The sequence below is a fragment of the Poecilia formosa genome, unplaced genomic scaffold (genome assembly GCF_000485575.1).
Source record: "Poecilia formosa unplaced genomic scaffold, Poecilia_formosa-5.1.2 Scaffold530, whole genome shotgun sequence".
In the NCBI taxonomy this organism is placed as follows: Eukaryota; Metazoa; Chordata; class Actinopteri; order Cyprinodontiformes; family Poeciliidae; genus Poecilia; species Poecilia formosa.
In genome coordinates, this window is record NW_006800469.1 from 1 (window position 1) to 17,259 (window position 17,259).

At 36.1% G+C, this 17,259-nt stretch overlaps 1 protein-coding gene and 1 long non-coding RNA gene across 2 annotated transcripts in view; both read right to left on the reverse strand.

Annotated features, from left to right (window-relative positions):
- Positions 1–3,989: 3,989 nt before the first annotated feature.
- Positions 3,990–17,259, reverse strand: part of LOC103129239 (PDZ domain-containing protein 4-like) — a 23,720-nt gene continuing 10,450 nt past the window's right edge. The window contains exon 2 of the mRNA XM_007540258.2: positions 3,990–4,902. Coding sequence (XP_007540320.1) covers positions 4,645–4,902 — 258 coding nt within the window. The 3' untranslated portion in view covers positions 3,990–4,644. The remainder of the gene's footprint in view (positions 4,903–17,259) is intronic.
- The window catches only part of LOC107834142 (uncharacterized), a 3,784-nt gene continuing 3,244 nt past the window's right edge, over positions 16,720–17,259 (reverse strand). Inside the window, exon 3 of the long non-coding RNA XR_001659927.1 lies at positions 16,720–17,182. This is a non-coding gene — a long non-coding RNA (uncharacterized LOC107834142). The remainder of the gene's footprint in view (positions 17,183–17,259) is intronic.

A 17,259-nucleotide genomic window follows, 5' to 3' on the forward strand; every position in this document is an offset into this window, starting at 1 on the left:
GTGTTCCTACGCCCTTGGTTAGAGCAATGGTTCAGTCCAATGTGTATGAGGAGCAACAGCAGAGCTAGATGGCACAGGCTCAGTCAGAACCGCTGAAGTGAAGAACTAGCTGTTAGCTGTGGCTCTTCAGCACAAACAAAATCCCTCCAGTAAATAAATACTTAAAGCAAAAGATATGTTACACATTTTATTTACTTTCACCGCTCAATAAAGTGAAACACATTAACAATAAAAATCAGACTGCAGTTCATTATTTCTTTACTTTGCCTGAATCATGATAAACTGCCACACTATGCCTTGGAAATCAAAACTAGCTAAACTGCTACATTGCTTTCATAGACTTAGCTAATTTTTCTGTCAAAGGTAGCCAATATTTCAATTATATTTAGCTCTCTAACTCTTACTTTCATAAGAAGAGTTTGAAATGGGAGGGAGCGGCTGAGCGTTACTGCTAGCCGACAGCTCTGTATGGGAGCCGAGAGCAGAGGGGCTACTGCTGCTGACAGTTAAAAAAATAAATAAATAAAAATAAAAAATGTAAAAAAAAAAGATACTTCCCAGATATTCAATTTCTACATATTTATAGGTTCTCAGCCATCCAGGACATGGAAAAACCAAAAAAAAAAAAGTTTAAAGCAACTTAAGTTACGATTTAAGTAACACATAAGTTGTATTGACAGCCACTACAATAAATCAATATTTATGAGGAATTTTATTAAGTGGAGTAAGTCATTAAAACTTGTTTTTACTTAAAGCCTTAGGTTTTTGTAAAGATGTACCAGAGATTAGATCGGTGACTCTGAACCAAACTCATATCTGAACAATATTTGAGTCTTAATTTGACTTCTATAAGTCTCAACAGTTTATTTACTGAGAAAGACACATTTGATATCCATCGTTACTTACTAGTCATTTTTGGTCCTGCAGCTTGAACACACAAAAAAATATTTAAACCACATTTCAAGAAATTTCATTGTGACTTTGCCGACCCCCCCAAAATTGCTCTTAAGAAATTTCCCTGTTTATGGTCCTCCCCAATAATGAAATGCAATTTCCTCCCTTGACTCTAGGTATATGTTTAATGATACAAAGCTCAAAATAGTACATTTTGCAAAATATCCCCCTTTCAGCCTTTTATTTTCTGAATCACGCTCCCTGATCTGTAGTTTTTGTATGGCTACACGGCTGTTTAATCCTAGTTCCTTAAGTTCACATTTTGTTTGTGGAAATGCTCTTACTTTCAATGCTAAACATGGCTGTGAGTTCTATCGTTGCTTTTTATTGATTTAATTTCACTAAACCAGTCGTGTCCAAAATCAATCCTCAAGGGCAATTTGAGGATTGGTTGCCCTTGAGGATTGGCAAAAGTACTACATGTTTTAGTACTTTCACTGGCTCAACACACTTGAGTCAAATGATTGTTCGTTAGCAGGCATCAGACATGTTGAGGAGGTAGTTGGAAAATCTGAAGTAGCTGTGCTGAAACAGAGAGACGTATAAACTGGCAGGACACTGGTGAAAAACTTTAAGGCGAACTGGGGAGGCAACTAACCAATATTTTAAAGATTGATTATTCAGGGTCCTATGGTGGCGGGGCAAAGCACAACTCATGTATGGAGGCCTTGGTCCTCGACACGGCATGTGCAGCTAAAAAAAATACTGTCTGTCATTATTTAATTTATTGCTGTCCAATTAATTAATAATTAATTAGATAGCAATTAGTCAATTATTATTGATTAATAATTGGATAGCAAAATTTACATTATTTTTTGGTCATTTTTTACCAATCTGAATTGTATTTTTTGTTTTATCGTATGTGTACCTGTGATGTTGTGATTGTTGTGAAGCACTTTGGTCGGCTGAGGTTGTAAATGTGCTACATAAATAAATTTTGACTTGAGCAAAAGCTACTTCATAGAAGTTTTTCTTTTTTAACTGAATTTGAACCAGTTGAAGTTAAAACGAGGCCACATTAATCATGGGTAGAACATATTTACAGACAAAGAAGGGTTTTTTTTTTCATCTTTAAATGCAAAATGGATATATTATTTGTACAGTTTGGGCTTACTTACTGCTCTGAGTTCTTTCAGCAAATGGCCTTTTTGAGTCTATATACTTTAGTTAATGATTATTTGATTACTATGTTAGTTGGCGATTACTTCAATAATCAATTAATCACAATTAATTTGATAATTATTTACACCAAAATGTTTTTCATCTTTTTGCTTTTGCAAAACAATTGTATCTGTAATTTAGGGTTTATTCTTAACAACTACACTCTTTTCAGTGTCCTTTCAGGTTCCAGAAACTTGATCTTGAACAGGATGTAAGAAAAGTTAAGCCCTTTGCATGTAGGATCAGATGAGGAAACATTTTCTACCATTAAAAAGAACTCTGTCTAGTTTTGTCAAGACAGCCACTCAAAAAAAGAAAGAAAAATCTGCTCTAGCAGATTGCTTGGGGAACCTCTGAGACGCTAAATCATGTTCCAGGTGGGCCGGTTTCAGTTAAACGCTCCAAAGAGACCAAAACTGCTCTGTGCTATAAAAGGAAGGCTGGAGCGCTGTTAACGCAGCGACAACTTTATCTTCCAATGTAGCGACTGCCCGCTAAACATCCCAGAGCAATCTTTCAGTAATGGAAGGTGTCGATGTTCAAACATGCCATCAGGCTGTGCTGCACATGATAGGAGGATATGGAGCTGGCTGAACACAGGTCAGATTTTAAATGAATCATGAGGTTGAACACGGTCAACAGGATGAGAGCAGAGGGATCGCTTTAAATAACATTTTCAAGTATGCAGGTTTGTACTTCGTGTGTCTGCTGTAGCTTTAATACAAATGCTGGTTGGCACCTGCGAGGGCACCAACAATGACGAGGGCCAAATGAGTGATAGAGATTTAAAGTTTCATTTTGATATTTTGTGATATTGTGAAGACAATAAAAGTGACAATAAGAACTATTTATTATTGCTTTTCTCATATAGAAGAGGGATTTGTATACAGTAATTGCATTTAATCATATTTTCAAATATGCTGATATGTAATAATACTGTAATTGAACAAACTGGAGAAAATACTAAACCAATCTGGACAGTTTTGGGGATTTTTAAACATCATTAATTGGAATTTATTGTGGCAATAATACATTTAAATTTTTATCATAAGAAATTTATCACAATAAATGATAAACCATACAATAAATGCCCACCCTAACAGTGATGAGGTAATCAATCTCAGGTAAACAATCTCAGAAACTCAATGTTGAAGAACTGCAGCAAAGAGTAACATCTTGGGGTCACCAAGTCTCCTTAACAACTGCTACTACTAGCGACATGCGAATATAATTTTTTTGGAAGCAGAATCGGGCTACACAGTGGTGCAGTTGGTAGAGCTGTTGCCTTGCAGCAAGAAGGTTCTGGGTTCAATTCCCGGCCCCAATTCCCAGTCTTTCTGCATGGAGTTTGCATGTTCTCCCTGTGCATGTGTGGGTTTTCTCCGGGTACTCCGGTTTCTTCCCACAACCAACTAGTAGGTGTTTCCACCTACTAATTGGTTATTTTTGTGTCATTTTAAAAGTTTGCTCAAAATTCAGTTGACAATTGGATAGAAACATAGCTTGTGAGTCATGGCTGGATCTTTTAACAGGTTAACAATTCAAAGTGTGGCTAACTCAACCACAGGTCTATGCAGAGCTAGGTAGAAATTCACCAATCGAACAGCTGAAATTGGAATCAGTTGACCTGCTGATTGATTATCAGCAGGTAAAATTAATTAAAAATTTTCTATGAACATGTTTCTATGTTCTATGTTACAAAATAAAAAGTGGTGACTGATCAGTTAGATCTTAGAGAACCAGAGCGGACCAGAAATAACACCTGATTGGTGCATCTGTGGAGGACCAGTTGCTGGAGACTTTAGATCAAGGAACCCCCGTTCCATTAAAATATGAGTCTATTGTCTTTCTTATGAATACTTTGTTTTGCTTTGTTATTAAAAAGCACTGTGTTTCATTGTCCATGTTTAGCTGAATATTCACATATGTTGGTATCTATTCTGTCTGAGAGTGAAGCGAGTTTGGAAAGGGATCAGTTTTTAACAGGCGCTTAGGGCAGCCTCGGGTCCTATGTTTCGTGGTAGAAGAAGAAGAAGAAGAAGAACATAGCAGCCATAGTGTGACGCACGTCGGATCGATGAATGTGTTTTGTATGTTCAGATTCAGAAAAAAAGTAAAGTAAAGGAACTTTACAACCACCGTATGTTTCGACATCACTTTGTTCGAGTGTGCAACACATCTCTAGAGTCTGTTTTCATCCCAGGCCACACACACACAAAACATTTGTGATGAGAGAAGAGGTTAAGAAATTGTGCACAAAAAGAGCAGTTTAAGATCTCTCTAAGTTGGTCACAAACACATCTTTACCAGGTGTGTCAGCAACGTTGTTCTGTCTGTATGTTTCCTTTTACATCAAGATGGACTTTTAATTTGTGGATAAGGAATTTCCCTGGTTCATCCTCTAAGACTCCAGGAAAAAAAGATTAACTAAGGAGAAGAATAATCTATGCCAAGACCTTGACCGTATTCGGTCTTTGATCGCTCTGAAGTTCCCATGAATCTGCGATGCAGTGCTATCAGCTACTCTACTCACTCCTCCGGCAGCAGATACTCCTCTAGCTCTGTCCTCGGGGGTGAGGCGGGAGGCAGCTTGGTGAGAGCCACGATGTGCTGGAGGGTGATGTCGGTCTGGGTACTGATGTCTGACACCTGGGTGTCTGTGATGGGGGCGAGCAGTTGGGGGTAAAGACCCTGGCGTAGAACTTGAACCATGATGGGCTCCTTGGCGGTGCGGAACGCCTCCACTGCTTGCTCATGGGTGGCTTTTGAGAGGTCCTTCCCATTAACCTGCAGGACAAAGACAGAAATGACATAATTAAATGTTTTCCTCTCTCCGTGGAAACACACTAAACGTAATCACTCTTTAATTAAGACTCTATCAAATAAATCAATGAGTACAAACTTCTCTTTGGTAAACCACAGTTTCCTCCCTTTTGTTACAGGGTCATAGTGGGATAAAGTGCAATAAGACATTAATTAGGAAGAGTCTCAGTTTAATTAATCAAGTTCATTAGCTGTGGCTGCATACAGGATTCCTCTTTTAGCTAAGTAATCTGCCTTCTGTTAGAGACGGTTGGTAGAGGGAGTGCTGGGCATTAACCTGAGAAGATTAATTTGAGCAAAAGGCTGCAGTGTGCCACAGAGATGAGGCTAATTAAGTCTGGTTGAGCCACTTAAAGGCTGCATGTGCTGATGAAAGCACAAAGCCTCTAAATGCCCCGCTCTCTCAAGAATTTGCAGAGATTCAAAAAGTCTGAGACCAGATCTAAATGAAGATTCGCTTATCAAACGGCAGAGATTGGAATCAGACGATTTCCCATTGAAAACTGATGTCCAGCAGGTCAGATTCTGAAAAATCTACTTTTCTTTTTTGTGAAATACTCCTCTTTCAGGTTTCTAAACGGGCACCCCAACAGCATGTACTTTGATTGATTTTCGAGTTGGCTGAATATCAAATCAAGATTAGTGACATGATGTATCAATAGAATTATTTTTGTAATCTTTTTCTGTTAGAATCAAAAACTACTACCTCTATTAAGTAACCTGCAACAAAATATGTCATGTTTTCTTGACAGCAATCTTTCAAAATCATTCTAAGTCATGATTAAAATGGGCTACTACAAGCAAAGTTTTCATTAGATAATATTAGTTTGCTTTAGAAGTTAAACAAATAGATCATGCTAGCTGTTTTTGGCTGCCAAACATTTGTTTGAAATGAGAATATAGAATGAGAATATAGAATGAGAATATAGAAGATAAAATACTAAACATTTACAGTACACTTCTGAACAAGTGTTACTCAAGTATCAATAATGGTCATTGATACTTGAAAATATTTGGTTTGAGTTTTTCTGCTTTGACCGTTGTTAGCTCCAAAAGGGGTTAGTTTGGTTGTATTATTGGATATCTAGGCACATACATTTGAATTTTTTTTAAATATTGGACAAAAGATCAAGATATTGTTTCCAAAACCTCATTAGATGTAAATAAATATTGCTGCATGAGCAGTTAGAAAAAATGTTCATGCTGGTAATGCTAACAATTTCTTTTAATATACATCTGTTTGAACTGACAATATTGAAAATAAAGTGTAGTGCAAACCAAGTGCTTAGTACCAACAAATGTTATATGTTTCTCGTTTTCTATATTGCAATAATTAAGAATCCTTGTAAATCGTAACTGGAACGGGATTATCTGACCAAAATGCTACCATGCCTTTATAAGTACCCCAAAAAACAACAGTGAAACACCTGAAGAAGAAAAAAACCCATAAGATTGCTGCTTCACTTTCAAGCAGCAGATCATACAAAATGATCTGGCTTGTGATTCCTGATGTGTTGTAAGCTTTCACAGGAACTCAGTCTCAGGATGTTACCAGGTTTCTCTGCATATTTACAGGCTAACATGCATCTCGGAAAGTTGCAGTTTTACACCAGTGGAACATCATTAGGAAATTCCTGATTCTCCAGACATCTAACATACACGTTAGTTGGTGTTTGGGGAGTCATTTTCTGATAAACACACAACTGGTTAGCTTGGCTGCCTCTTGTTGTGGTGATCGGGCACATCAGCAAGACAGCTACTAGCTATACACCATGGTACAGGGTAATGGTTTCTATTTATGTGTTGCACAGGGGAAAATATGATTGTTTTCTTTTCTTTTAATTTTTTTTGTTGTGCTTTGCATGCTTGGATTGTTTTTTTTGTTTTTTTTTCCCAAACCAAACGCACTGGGCTGAAGGCAGCCGTTTAAGGAGGCGGAGCACACTGATTGCGTTCTGTAATCAGTGTGCTCAGGTGTCAGCAGAGGGTGATTGAAGCCAGAATAAAAGGAGCCTGGATGGAAGGAGAAGATGAAGGGAGTTGGGAGTTGGCAGTGGATTGGGTTTTTCCTGATGTCGGCTGGCGAGAAGACATGGATTGGGTTTAAACATTTACTGGCGTCTACTAAATTAATCCATAGGTGTTTTTTTTGGCATAATCCGGGTTGTGAGTGGATCAAGATGGCAAGTAGTAGTGGGGGACTTTCGGAGGATGAGAATATGGATACAGGATGGTCTATGGTAGAAAATAGAAGGGTGTGGGGGTGGGGGGGAGAAAAGGCTAAAAAGGGAATAAATACTGGAAAAAGATCTCTTGAGGATGAAGAAGAAAGAATTGAAATAAGGAAGAAAGTAATGATGGAAGATTTTAAAGTTAAATTAAAATTTAAGACTGGACAGGATATGTTTGGAGTGAGCCCCATTAGTTTGTCAAGTGGATTAAAGAAAGCTGTTGGGGATGTAGAACTAGCTAAAGTCTTAAGAGATGGAAGTCTGCTTATCATTTGTAAAAATGCTGAACAAAAGAATAAAGCTCTAAAATTATAAATGGTGTGTAAAAAGGAAGTGCTGGAAAGAGGTTGTTGGGGAAGAAAAAGGAGCAATATCAGGAATTCCAGTAGGAGAAAATTTGGAGGAGCTGAAGAAAATAATCAAAAGATAAATAATAATCAAATAAAAAATAATCAAAATTACAGGCATCAAACGACTACAGGCTTTTAGAAATGGGGAGAAAATGGACAGTACATCTGTACTACTGGATTTCAAAGATAGAGTTCTGCCTGATAAGGTGATGATTGGCTACATGAGCTTTAATCTAAGGCAATATATTCCACCACCACTCAGATGTTATAAATGCCAAAGATATGGACATACTGCAAACGTTTGTAAAGGGAAACAGAGGTGTGATAGATGTGGAGGCGAACATCCTTATGGTGAGTGTGGAAATAATCCTATTAAATGTTGTAACTGTGGAGGAAATCATACTGCAGCATATGTAGGATGCACTGTAAGGAAAGAGGCAGATGAAGTTCAAAAAGTAAAAACTGAAAACAAAATTACTTATGCTGAAGCAGTGAAACAGGTGAAAAGTAATGATAATGCACCAAAAATAAGCTATGAGAGGAAGACGGTGGCAGACATTAATCAGTGTAATATTATGTTAGAAAAATTGATTCCTTTTCTTGCATATATCATAAATTGCTCAGAACAAGCAAAAACTAAAACTGAAAAAATAAAAATTATTGTGAAAGCAGCTACGAAATTTTTTAGTGTCAAAGGGAAAAAATTCATGATAACCTAGACAGGGTGAAGGATCATCTGAACCTGAGGCATCTCAAATTATCACATAATTCTAATATTACAATGGAATGCTTGCAGTCTAATAGCAAATGGTCAGGAATTTAAAGGCTTCATTAATAAATTAAATCCAAAACCAGATATAATATGCATTCAAGAAACGTGGCTCAAGCCATCATTACAGTTTAATATTCATGGTTACTCAGTTTTACGTAAAGCAGGGGTCACCAACTCCAGTCCTCCAGGGCCACCATCCTGTAACTTTTAGATGCATCTCTGCTCAAACACACCTGGATCAAATAAACTGCTCATTTCCAGCCTATTGCAGAGAGGAATGAATGCTGGTGAGGGATTCAGACATTTTGGAGCAGAAGTGAATCTAAAAGTTGCAGGATGGTAGCCCTGGAGGACTGGAATTGGTGACCCCTGATGTAAAGACAGGTCAAATGGGAGTGGAGGAGGTTGTGCTATATTCTTAAAGGAAAACAAAATTTATTCAGCTACAAATATTGTCAGACCTAGAACTTACTACTGTAGAAATTTGTACAAATGATGGGAATATTAAAATAATAAATTTGTACAATCCTTGTAAACAATTAGAAACGTTTAAACTTGAAACAATCCTAGGAAACTGGAGAGGGAAAATAGTTTGGTGTGGGGATTTCAATGCACATAGCACTTTATGGGGAGATCAAGATGATTATATAATGGAGGGATTTTAGAAGAGGTGATTGAAGAAAAAGAATTAGTCATTCTAAATAATGGAGAAGACACTCGGGTGGACTTTGTAAGGGGTAAAGAATCTGCTATTGATCTGACTTTGGTTTCTCAATCTTTTGCTGGTATGTGTAGATGGAAAGTATTTAAGGAATGTACAATGGGGAGTGATCATTATCCAATTTTTGTCAATATAGGTATAGATACAGAGCAAGAGCAGGCAGAATTTGAGGGGAAGTGGAAGTTTGAGAAAGCAGATTGGAGTAAATTTGAAATTATGAGTGAGGTTAACTTGGAAAATGTAGATATAAATAAACCAATAAATGAATTAAACTCAGAAATTACCAAATGTATTATTAATTCAGCCAAAACATTTATTCCTAGAAGTAGTGGTATTAAAAAAAAGAAGATAGTTCCTTGGTGGACACCAGAATGCTCAATAGTAATTAAACAAAGAAATAAAGCTTTTAAGACACTTAAGAAAATAACTTGTTTCCAAAATCTAATAAAGTATAAAAGGAAGCAGGCAGAAGTCAGTAAAACTATAAGAAAGGCTAAAAGGGATTATTGGAGGAAGTATTGTGAATCTTTGGGGAAAAACACTGCATTAGACAGGGTTTGGAATACTATTAAAAAAAATGTCTGGGAATTCAAAAGGGTATTTTTTCCCAGTAATATAAGATAATGGAAATATTATAATAAATAATGAAAATAAAGCTGAGGTATTAGCAAAAATATTTGCAAAAATACATAGTACAGAGAATCTCAATAATAAAGAAAAAATAGGACGTGAAACTACTCTACAGCGAAATATTGGATTATTGCATGATGATGAAGAATATGATGATTTTATTAATATGAAATTTTCCTTGTTAGAATTAAATAAAGCTCTGAGGAATTCTAGTAAATCAACTCCTGGTAATAATCAAGTTACTTATAATATGTTAAATAATCTTAGTGATGTGAGTAAAGAAATATTATTGGAATTGTATAATAAAATTTGGGAGGAAGGGATATTACCTGATATATGGAAAGAATCTATTATTATTCCTATTTGTAAACCTGGTAAAGATCCACATTCAGCTGAAAGTTACAGACCAATAGCTCTAACATCATGTTTTGGGTAAAATTATGGAAAAAATGGTAAATAATAGATTAATTTATTTTTTAGAATCTAAGGAGAACATTAAAGTTTATCAATTTGGATTTAGAAAAGGCAGAAGTACAATAGATCCAGCATTATGTCTGGAACATGAAATTAGACGGGCCCAGATTAATAAAGAGAGTGTGACAGCAGTCTTCTTGGATGTGGAAAAGGCTTATGACATGTTGTGGAAAGAAGGGCTGTTGATTAAAATTAAACAAATAGGTATAAGAGGTAAAATATATAGGTGGATTAAAAATTTCTTAACTGAAAGAAATATTAGAGTAAAAATAGGTGGGGAAATAAGTTCAAAGTATCAAGTTGAAAATGGTACTCCCCAAAGCAGTACTATAATTCCTATGCTATTTATTATAATGATTAATGATATTTTTAGTAGTATAGATAAATCTTTTGGTGTTTCATTATTTGCAGAAGATGGCATTATTTGGAAGAGGGGAAAAAACACAAAATTTATAAACAAGAAACTACAAGATGCTTTAAATAGGGTAGAAGCTTGGGCTTTAGAATGGGGATTTAGATTCTCAACATCCAAATCTAAATTTGTTGTTTTTACAAATAGGAAGGTTAATATTAATGTGAATCTTAAATTGTATGGGAATGCTATAGAAAGGGAAGATCAAATTAAATATTTGGGTATGTGGTTTGATAAAAAACTCACATGGAAAATACATATAGGTAAAATAGTGGAAAAAAGTAAAAAAATAAATAAATATTATGAGATGTTTGAGAGGCAGAGAATGGGGAGCAGACAGGAAAGCATTAAAGACCGTTTACATCGGGCTAATTCGATCAATCTTTGACTATGGTTGTATTTTATATATTTCAGCTTCAAGTAGTTTATTGGCAAATATGGATAAAATACAATATCAGGCATTAAAACTTTGCTGCGGAGCAATGAAAACCACTCCAGTTTCAGCTCTACAGGTTGAGATGGGTGAGATGTCGCTGGAGCTCAGGAGAGAGCAGCTGGCCGTGACTTACTGGGCAAATATTAAAGGACATAATGATGCTCATCCTCCACATGTTATGCTGCAACCTTGTCAAGAAAAAGAAAAGAAACAAATTAATAGTTTTGGATGGATAACTTTGAACAAAGTAAAAGATATTGGAATATATAATTTTCTAATTAGTCCTGCGGTTGTTACTCCTGTAATTCCATCATGGATTTTTGGTCAGGCCGAAGTTAATTTAAAATTTTTGGAAAAAGGGAGACAATTAGGGAAAAAGGAAGTGGAGAGTTATATTCAGAATATATTCAAATATATACAGATGCTTCTAAAATGTTAAACAATCAAGTAAGTATATCATTTGTAGTTCCAGATTTAAACTTTATGAAAAGTAAAAGAATAACTGATAAAACTGATAGTGTATACAGATGAGTTAATGGCAATTTTAATGGCTTTAGAAGCCATTAAATGGGTTGAGGAAATGAAAAGACGAGAGGTTTTAATTTGCTCATATTCGAGTAGTGCATTAATTAGTATTCAAGAGGTAAATTCAGAATCAAGACAAGATATTATATTGGAAATAATTCACTCAATTTTCAGGATTAAAAATCATGGTTCTCATGTAAAACTAGTTTGGATTCCAGCCCACATTGGTGTGGTAGGAAATGAGTTGGCTGATACTCTTGCTAAGAGTGCTTCAAAAAAGAATATTGTTGATTTGAATATTAAAATAAGTAAAAGTGAGAGAAAGAATATTATAAAAGAGTATATCAAGGGGAAATGGCTTCTTGGCCTCGGATTGATGACTTTCTTTTAAGGACAATTACTGAACTTTGGATTTTATTAAGAAGAAAAGGACTGCTTTTATTGTCACTATTAAAAGTGACTTTCTTTGTAATAAAATATTTCAAATTTGATTGTTTTGCTGTTTGGGTTTTTGAGTTGCACTTTGTATTTTCAGGGTTTTTTTTTAATAGGAAAAGGAACAATGTATCTTTTTACGTCCACTTTATTGTGTGAAAAAGTTAAAGGACAATAAATTCTGCAAGACAACATTAAATAGAAGATGTAGGTTACTGCACAGAAATAAAGGAAGTTCAGAGAAAAAACCCGTCAACTTCTTGATTGTGAGTTTAAATCTGGAGATGCACCAATCAAATTCTATAATTTGTGCTCTGAGCAATGTCATGCTCATAAATCATTATTTAGCATTATACTTAGAATGTGTAATTGCACTTTCTAATCCATTTGAAATGTTTGTTGAAGACGTTTTGTGAAACATGTTTTTGACATGTTTGACAAATGTAGTCAACCAACTGCTGTCAGTTTCTTTAGGATTTATGTTACATTGGCTGTTATACTCCTTTAAGCAGTTCTGAATGCACAAAGTAAAATTGTATTGGTTTTACATGATTGACAGTACAAGTGAAAGTAATCAAATTTATAATTCTGTACATATGGTATTGCAAGTCAAAAATGTGGATCCGTATTTAAATCCAATCAAAAACAAATGCTGACACAACTTAGAAGATGTCTTATGGCTGCCTTTATCTTTTGTGAGCTGCTCTAATTTACCCAGGATTTGACATCCCCAGTTTGTCTCCCACAGCGAGGTATGACGTTACACATCAGCTGAGGAACACAAGGAGTTTTGTGCTGCCCTCTCACTGCTCTGAGGCTCCAGCAGTCCAACATAGGTCTCTGGAATCTCGGCACTCCAACAAGGCATTACAGAGATCCAGAATTAGTTGAACATGTTGGCTTAAATATGTTGTAATTTTCCAATTAACAAAAAAATTACTGTTTGTAATATGCCAAAACTCATAATCACTTCAAAAAAATTTACATCTTTTGTTCTATTTTCCATCCATGGAGGTCGCCATTTTTTCACCTAATGGGTTGATGACATCGTTTGGTCTGTTCTATACTTCAATCTACAGAGTAAACACAGGAAGGCTAACTTTGTCTGAGTAGTTATTTATCATATTATAAACTTAGATAATGCCACACTGTGTCACTATGGGATATAATTTAAAACAAAACAAAACAGTGAGGTGAATCTGGATCACTTCCCAGATGAAAAGAAAGAAGAGTGCAGTGGGAGAGAGCCAGAGCTGAACACAACATCCAAAGGACCTACATTTGTGCCTGCAACATTTCTCTCCAGAAGACTTTGAGTCATTTGTATGAGCAAAACTGACCAGACCCTAAACAGCAGACCTGACACAAAGGTATAGAAGTACTTTCCAGATCACACAGTCTGACCAGAGGTTTAAAAAATAAATCAGTGACCAACCCTTCTTTTCAAGAACAGTTGTAAGCCTTCCATTCATGGAGTCTGTTGGGTTCTTTATCTGTGGATGATCAACTTTTTGTGCAACAGCAACCACAGCCTCTCAGACACTGTTCAGAGATGTGTTGTTTTCCTTCACCACAAATCTCCCAATTAAGAAGGGCCCACAGGTTCTCATTGGGGTTTCGGTCTGGTGAGGAAGGGGGCCACTTCATTATATTTTCATCTTTAGGGCCTTTCCTGGTTAGCCACATAGTGGAGTAATTTGATGCATGTGATGGAGTATTGTCCTGCATAACAATCCTGGTCTTCTTGAAAGATGCAGACCATTGTATTTTGGATGTACCACCTGTACCACTGCTTGAAAAAAGTATCTTCTATTCAAGTTTATACAATGTGGAGTTTATAAATATGTATAAAAATGTTGCTTTGGTCAAAACTAAGACCTGCCTAATAATCAGGCAAGCCAGGCTAAAGGCTTCATCTCTGATTAGTTGTAACAATGTACAACTAATCAGAGACAAAGCCTTTAGCCTTTAGGCTTCATCTCTGATTAGTTGTAACAATTTACAACTAATCAGAGACGAAGCCTTTAGCCTGGTGAGCCCAAGGCATTCTGCATCGGTGCTTTTAATGAGGGGGACCAAATGGGGTGGGAGGTCTCTCAGTCAGCCTCAGTTCAGTGGGCTGAGAAGCTCATTCGGCTTCGCTTGCACGGCCTCCATGCAGATAGAGACACTGGACCTTTACAGGCTTGCTGCTCTGAAGACCTCTAACAGAAGGTTTGGGTCGCACGTACAGAACACAATGCTTCTGTTCCTGTGTACACACGCAGAAGGATCTCTAGTACATCTTCAAATGGGTTTCTGTTAAATCTATTTTAACAGCAGGAGGGCAGCCATTCTCCACTTAAAAGAATGCTAATTAGATTGAAGTCAAACGTCTTCTGTTCCACTGTCAGAAGAGGAATTTACACAGCTGCGGCTTTGTTATTCGCAGCCCATTTTCTTTCATTAAAATGTCACATTTGACCTCTAAGGCAACACTGGAAATGACTACCTGCTCTGGATTTGGGTTTTGTTTTGCAGCTAATTTAGAATTTAATTTCTCCTCAATGTGCCATATGGCAGCTTATATGGCTCTTCAGCCTGTTGGTAATAATTAGGGGCAGCAGGAGGCAGCTGTGCTTTGAACTGTGATGTCAGCTCATCTCTGTGAAGCAAATAATGTTGGACTGAGCCATCAGTGTGGGAGTTTGTGTGTTTGCCTGTCTATTCCGAGGCTGGAAAACATACAGCAGAAAACTGTTCATCTGCCAGGCCAGCTGCCTGGCAGATGAACAGTTTTCTGTTTATCTGTTGAGATTTTTCGAGATTTTTCATTATTGTCTTTGCATTACTGTGGATGGAGTGAGGCAACAACAGTTTTATTAGATCTTTATTTAATCCTGCACTGTCTGGGAAATCAAAATTAAATTATTCGTTAATTATGAGAATTGTGAAAGAGGGAGAAATAAATATTTTCATAATTTAACTGATGCTACGCTCAAAGTTACTGTTGTTGTGAATGTCACATTTGTTGGAGGAAAAGCATCAGTTTTAATATATCATTTGTATTTTTGATTTGTATGATAATACATGTGTTGGTGACTTCTTGACATTTTTTATCTTAAATTAGCCTTAGTGATTAATAATACTAAAAACAAACAGATGTTTTTAGACACTTTTGTTCCAGTTTGATTGTATCTGCTTTGCTTACTGAGTTAAAGTTAGCTCAATAGAATGGTTAGCTTGGCTGTGCTTTCCCTGATAAAGTATCCAAAAAATAGAACAAACGATCAAGCTACTGTGAGAAAACATTTTATTAGGTAAGAATATTAATTTGCCCTTAGTCAGAAAATTAGCATGTGCTAGCTTCTTTTGGTTAATGAACAAATTGAAATAAGAATATAGAAGATAAAACACTAATCATTTATAGTGAATGTCTTGAAGCAATATTCTCTGCTTTGCTAACCGAGTTAAAGTTAGCTCCAATAAAAGATTAGCTGGGCTGTATTCTTAAGGATAGCAAGGCCAATGAATTTTAACTTAAATTATTGGATAAAAGATCAAGCTACTGTAAGCAAAAACCTCATTAGATGTAAATAAATATTGTTTGATTTTAGCAATCAGAAAATTCCTCATGCTGCTAATGCTAACCATTTTCTGTAACTAAAAATCCATTTGAAATGACAATATAGAAGATAAAGTTTAGTGCAAGCTGTTCTTAGTACAAACAAATGTAACTTTCAGGTAGTCTAGAAGGAATAATAATGGCCACTGGTACTTGAGAGTATGTTTTTTGTTTTTTGCTTTGCTAACCTAGCTAAAGTTAGCACCACAGAATGGTTAGCTGTGCTATTAAGTTGCCTCTCAAATGGTGCATAAATATTATCTTGTAAAATACTACAAATGATGGGGCTGTAGTGAACAAAACCTTCATTAACTGTGAATATTGGACTTAGAAATTGGAAAAATTACCAACACTGCTGTTAGCTGTTAACTGTTGCTAAATGTCAGTTTAAAAGGAAACTACAAAAGATCAAACACTAAATATTTATGTCTTTCATATAAACCTTTACCTGTCAAAAGATTTCAACTATTAATTCATTAAGAAAATATAAAGAAAGGTTTATTGTTATTTGTTGCTCTGACAGAAATCAGAATAGTATTAAATGGGTATTGGTAAGAAATTTGAGAAATTGGTGATCTGAAATGAGCCACTTAGAACTACAACTCTGGTAAGTCCATATCTAATATTAGGAGACTGGTCTTATTGCATTTTAGAAATGTTCTGCTAAATCCACCTTTTACAAAAGGACAAAACTACCTTCAAAACAACACATAAGCAACGTATGCTAATTTTATAGTTGTGGAAAAAGCTTTGAACAGATGTTAACATGAGTTTATGACATGGCCTTTTAATGCCCACATAATCCTTTAATAAAGAGGAGGGTTATTAAAGAGTCTGTGTCTTCCTTCCTTGGGGATTTGCAGTGAGATGAACAGAGGGGAAGCTGTCAGGGAAACGAGGCCTTTCAGTGTGGCGGGGTGGAACCCCAGAGAACCTGACAATGTAGACAAGCATTTAGAAGAGGCCAAGCTGCTCTGCTCCTCTTTATGATCAAAGACACCTTTAAGTAAAAATCCTCAAAACCTTCATTTCAGAACAGAGAGGATTGTTGACATGATCGAGAGCATGAACACTTGAAGGCTTATTTCGAGGGGGGCCTATAGAGAGGTTAGAGTGGCAGTCTGGATGTAGGTAATTCCTTTTGCAAAGCAGTGTTAATCCACTTTTTATTTAATTTTAACCTTTCTGTAACAAGGCAGCCTTTTGCATCTGGATTTTACAGTGAGGAAGAATAGTTGAGGCAGAGTCAGGTGGAAACAGCAGTGGTTTATTCTTCTCACAGCATCAACAAACATTTCACAAGTGAAACTGCAGGCTTAAATAGTCCCAGCTGTGACGAACAAAACCACTTCCAATTCACAGGGGGATCTCAATTCACCAATCTCCACCTATTTCAATAAAATACCTTAAACTAAATACAAACATTTCCATTTACTTTTTATAACTATTTTATGTTTTATCTTACACCATAATGAAACACCACAAAAACCCATAAACGACCCCCCCCTCCACACTTTTCAATGGCCTCTCCCAGAACCTATAAATGGTGTCTGGATTCCTGGGGAAAAAACACCCTGGAGAGGACACAGAAAAGGCAGGTGAGTCACTTCATATTAGCACTCCACACTTAACAGATTATGCACAAACATTTGCTCTAGTGATGGGCAAATGAAGCCTCATGAAGCAATGAACCTTTCCAACCCTTTGCTTTGCAAAAAGGTTCATTACTCG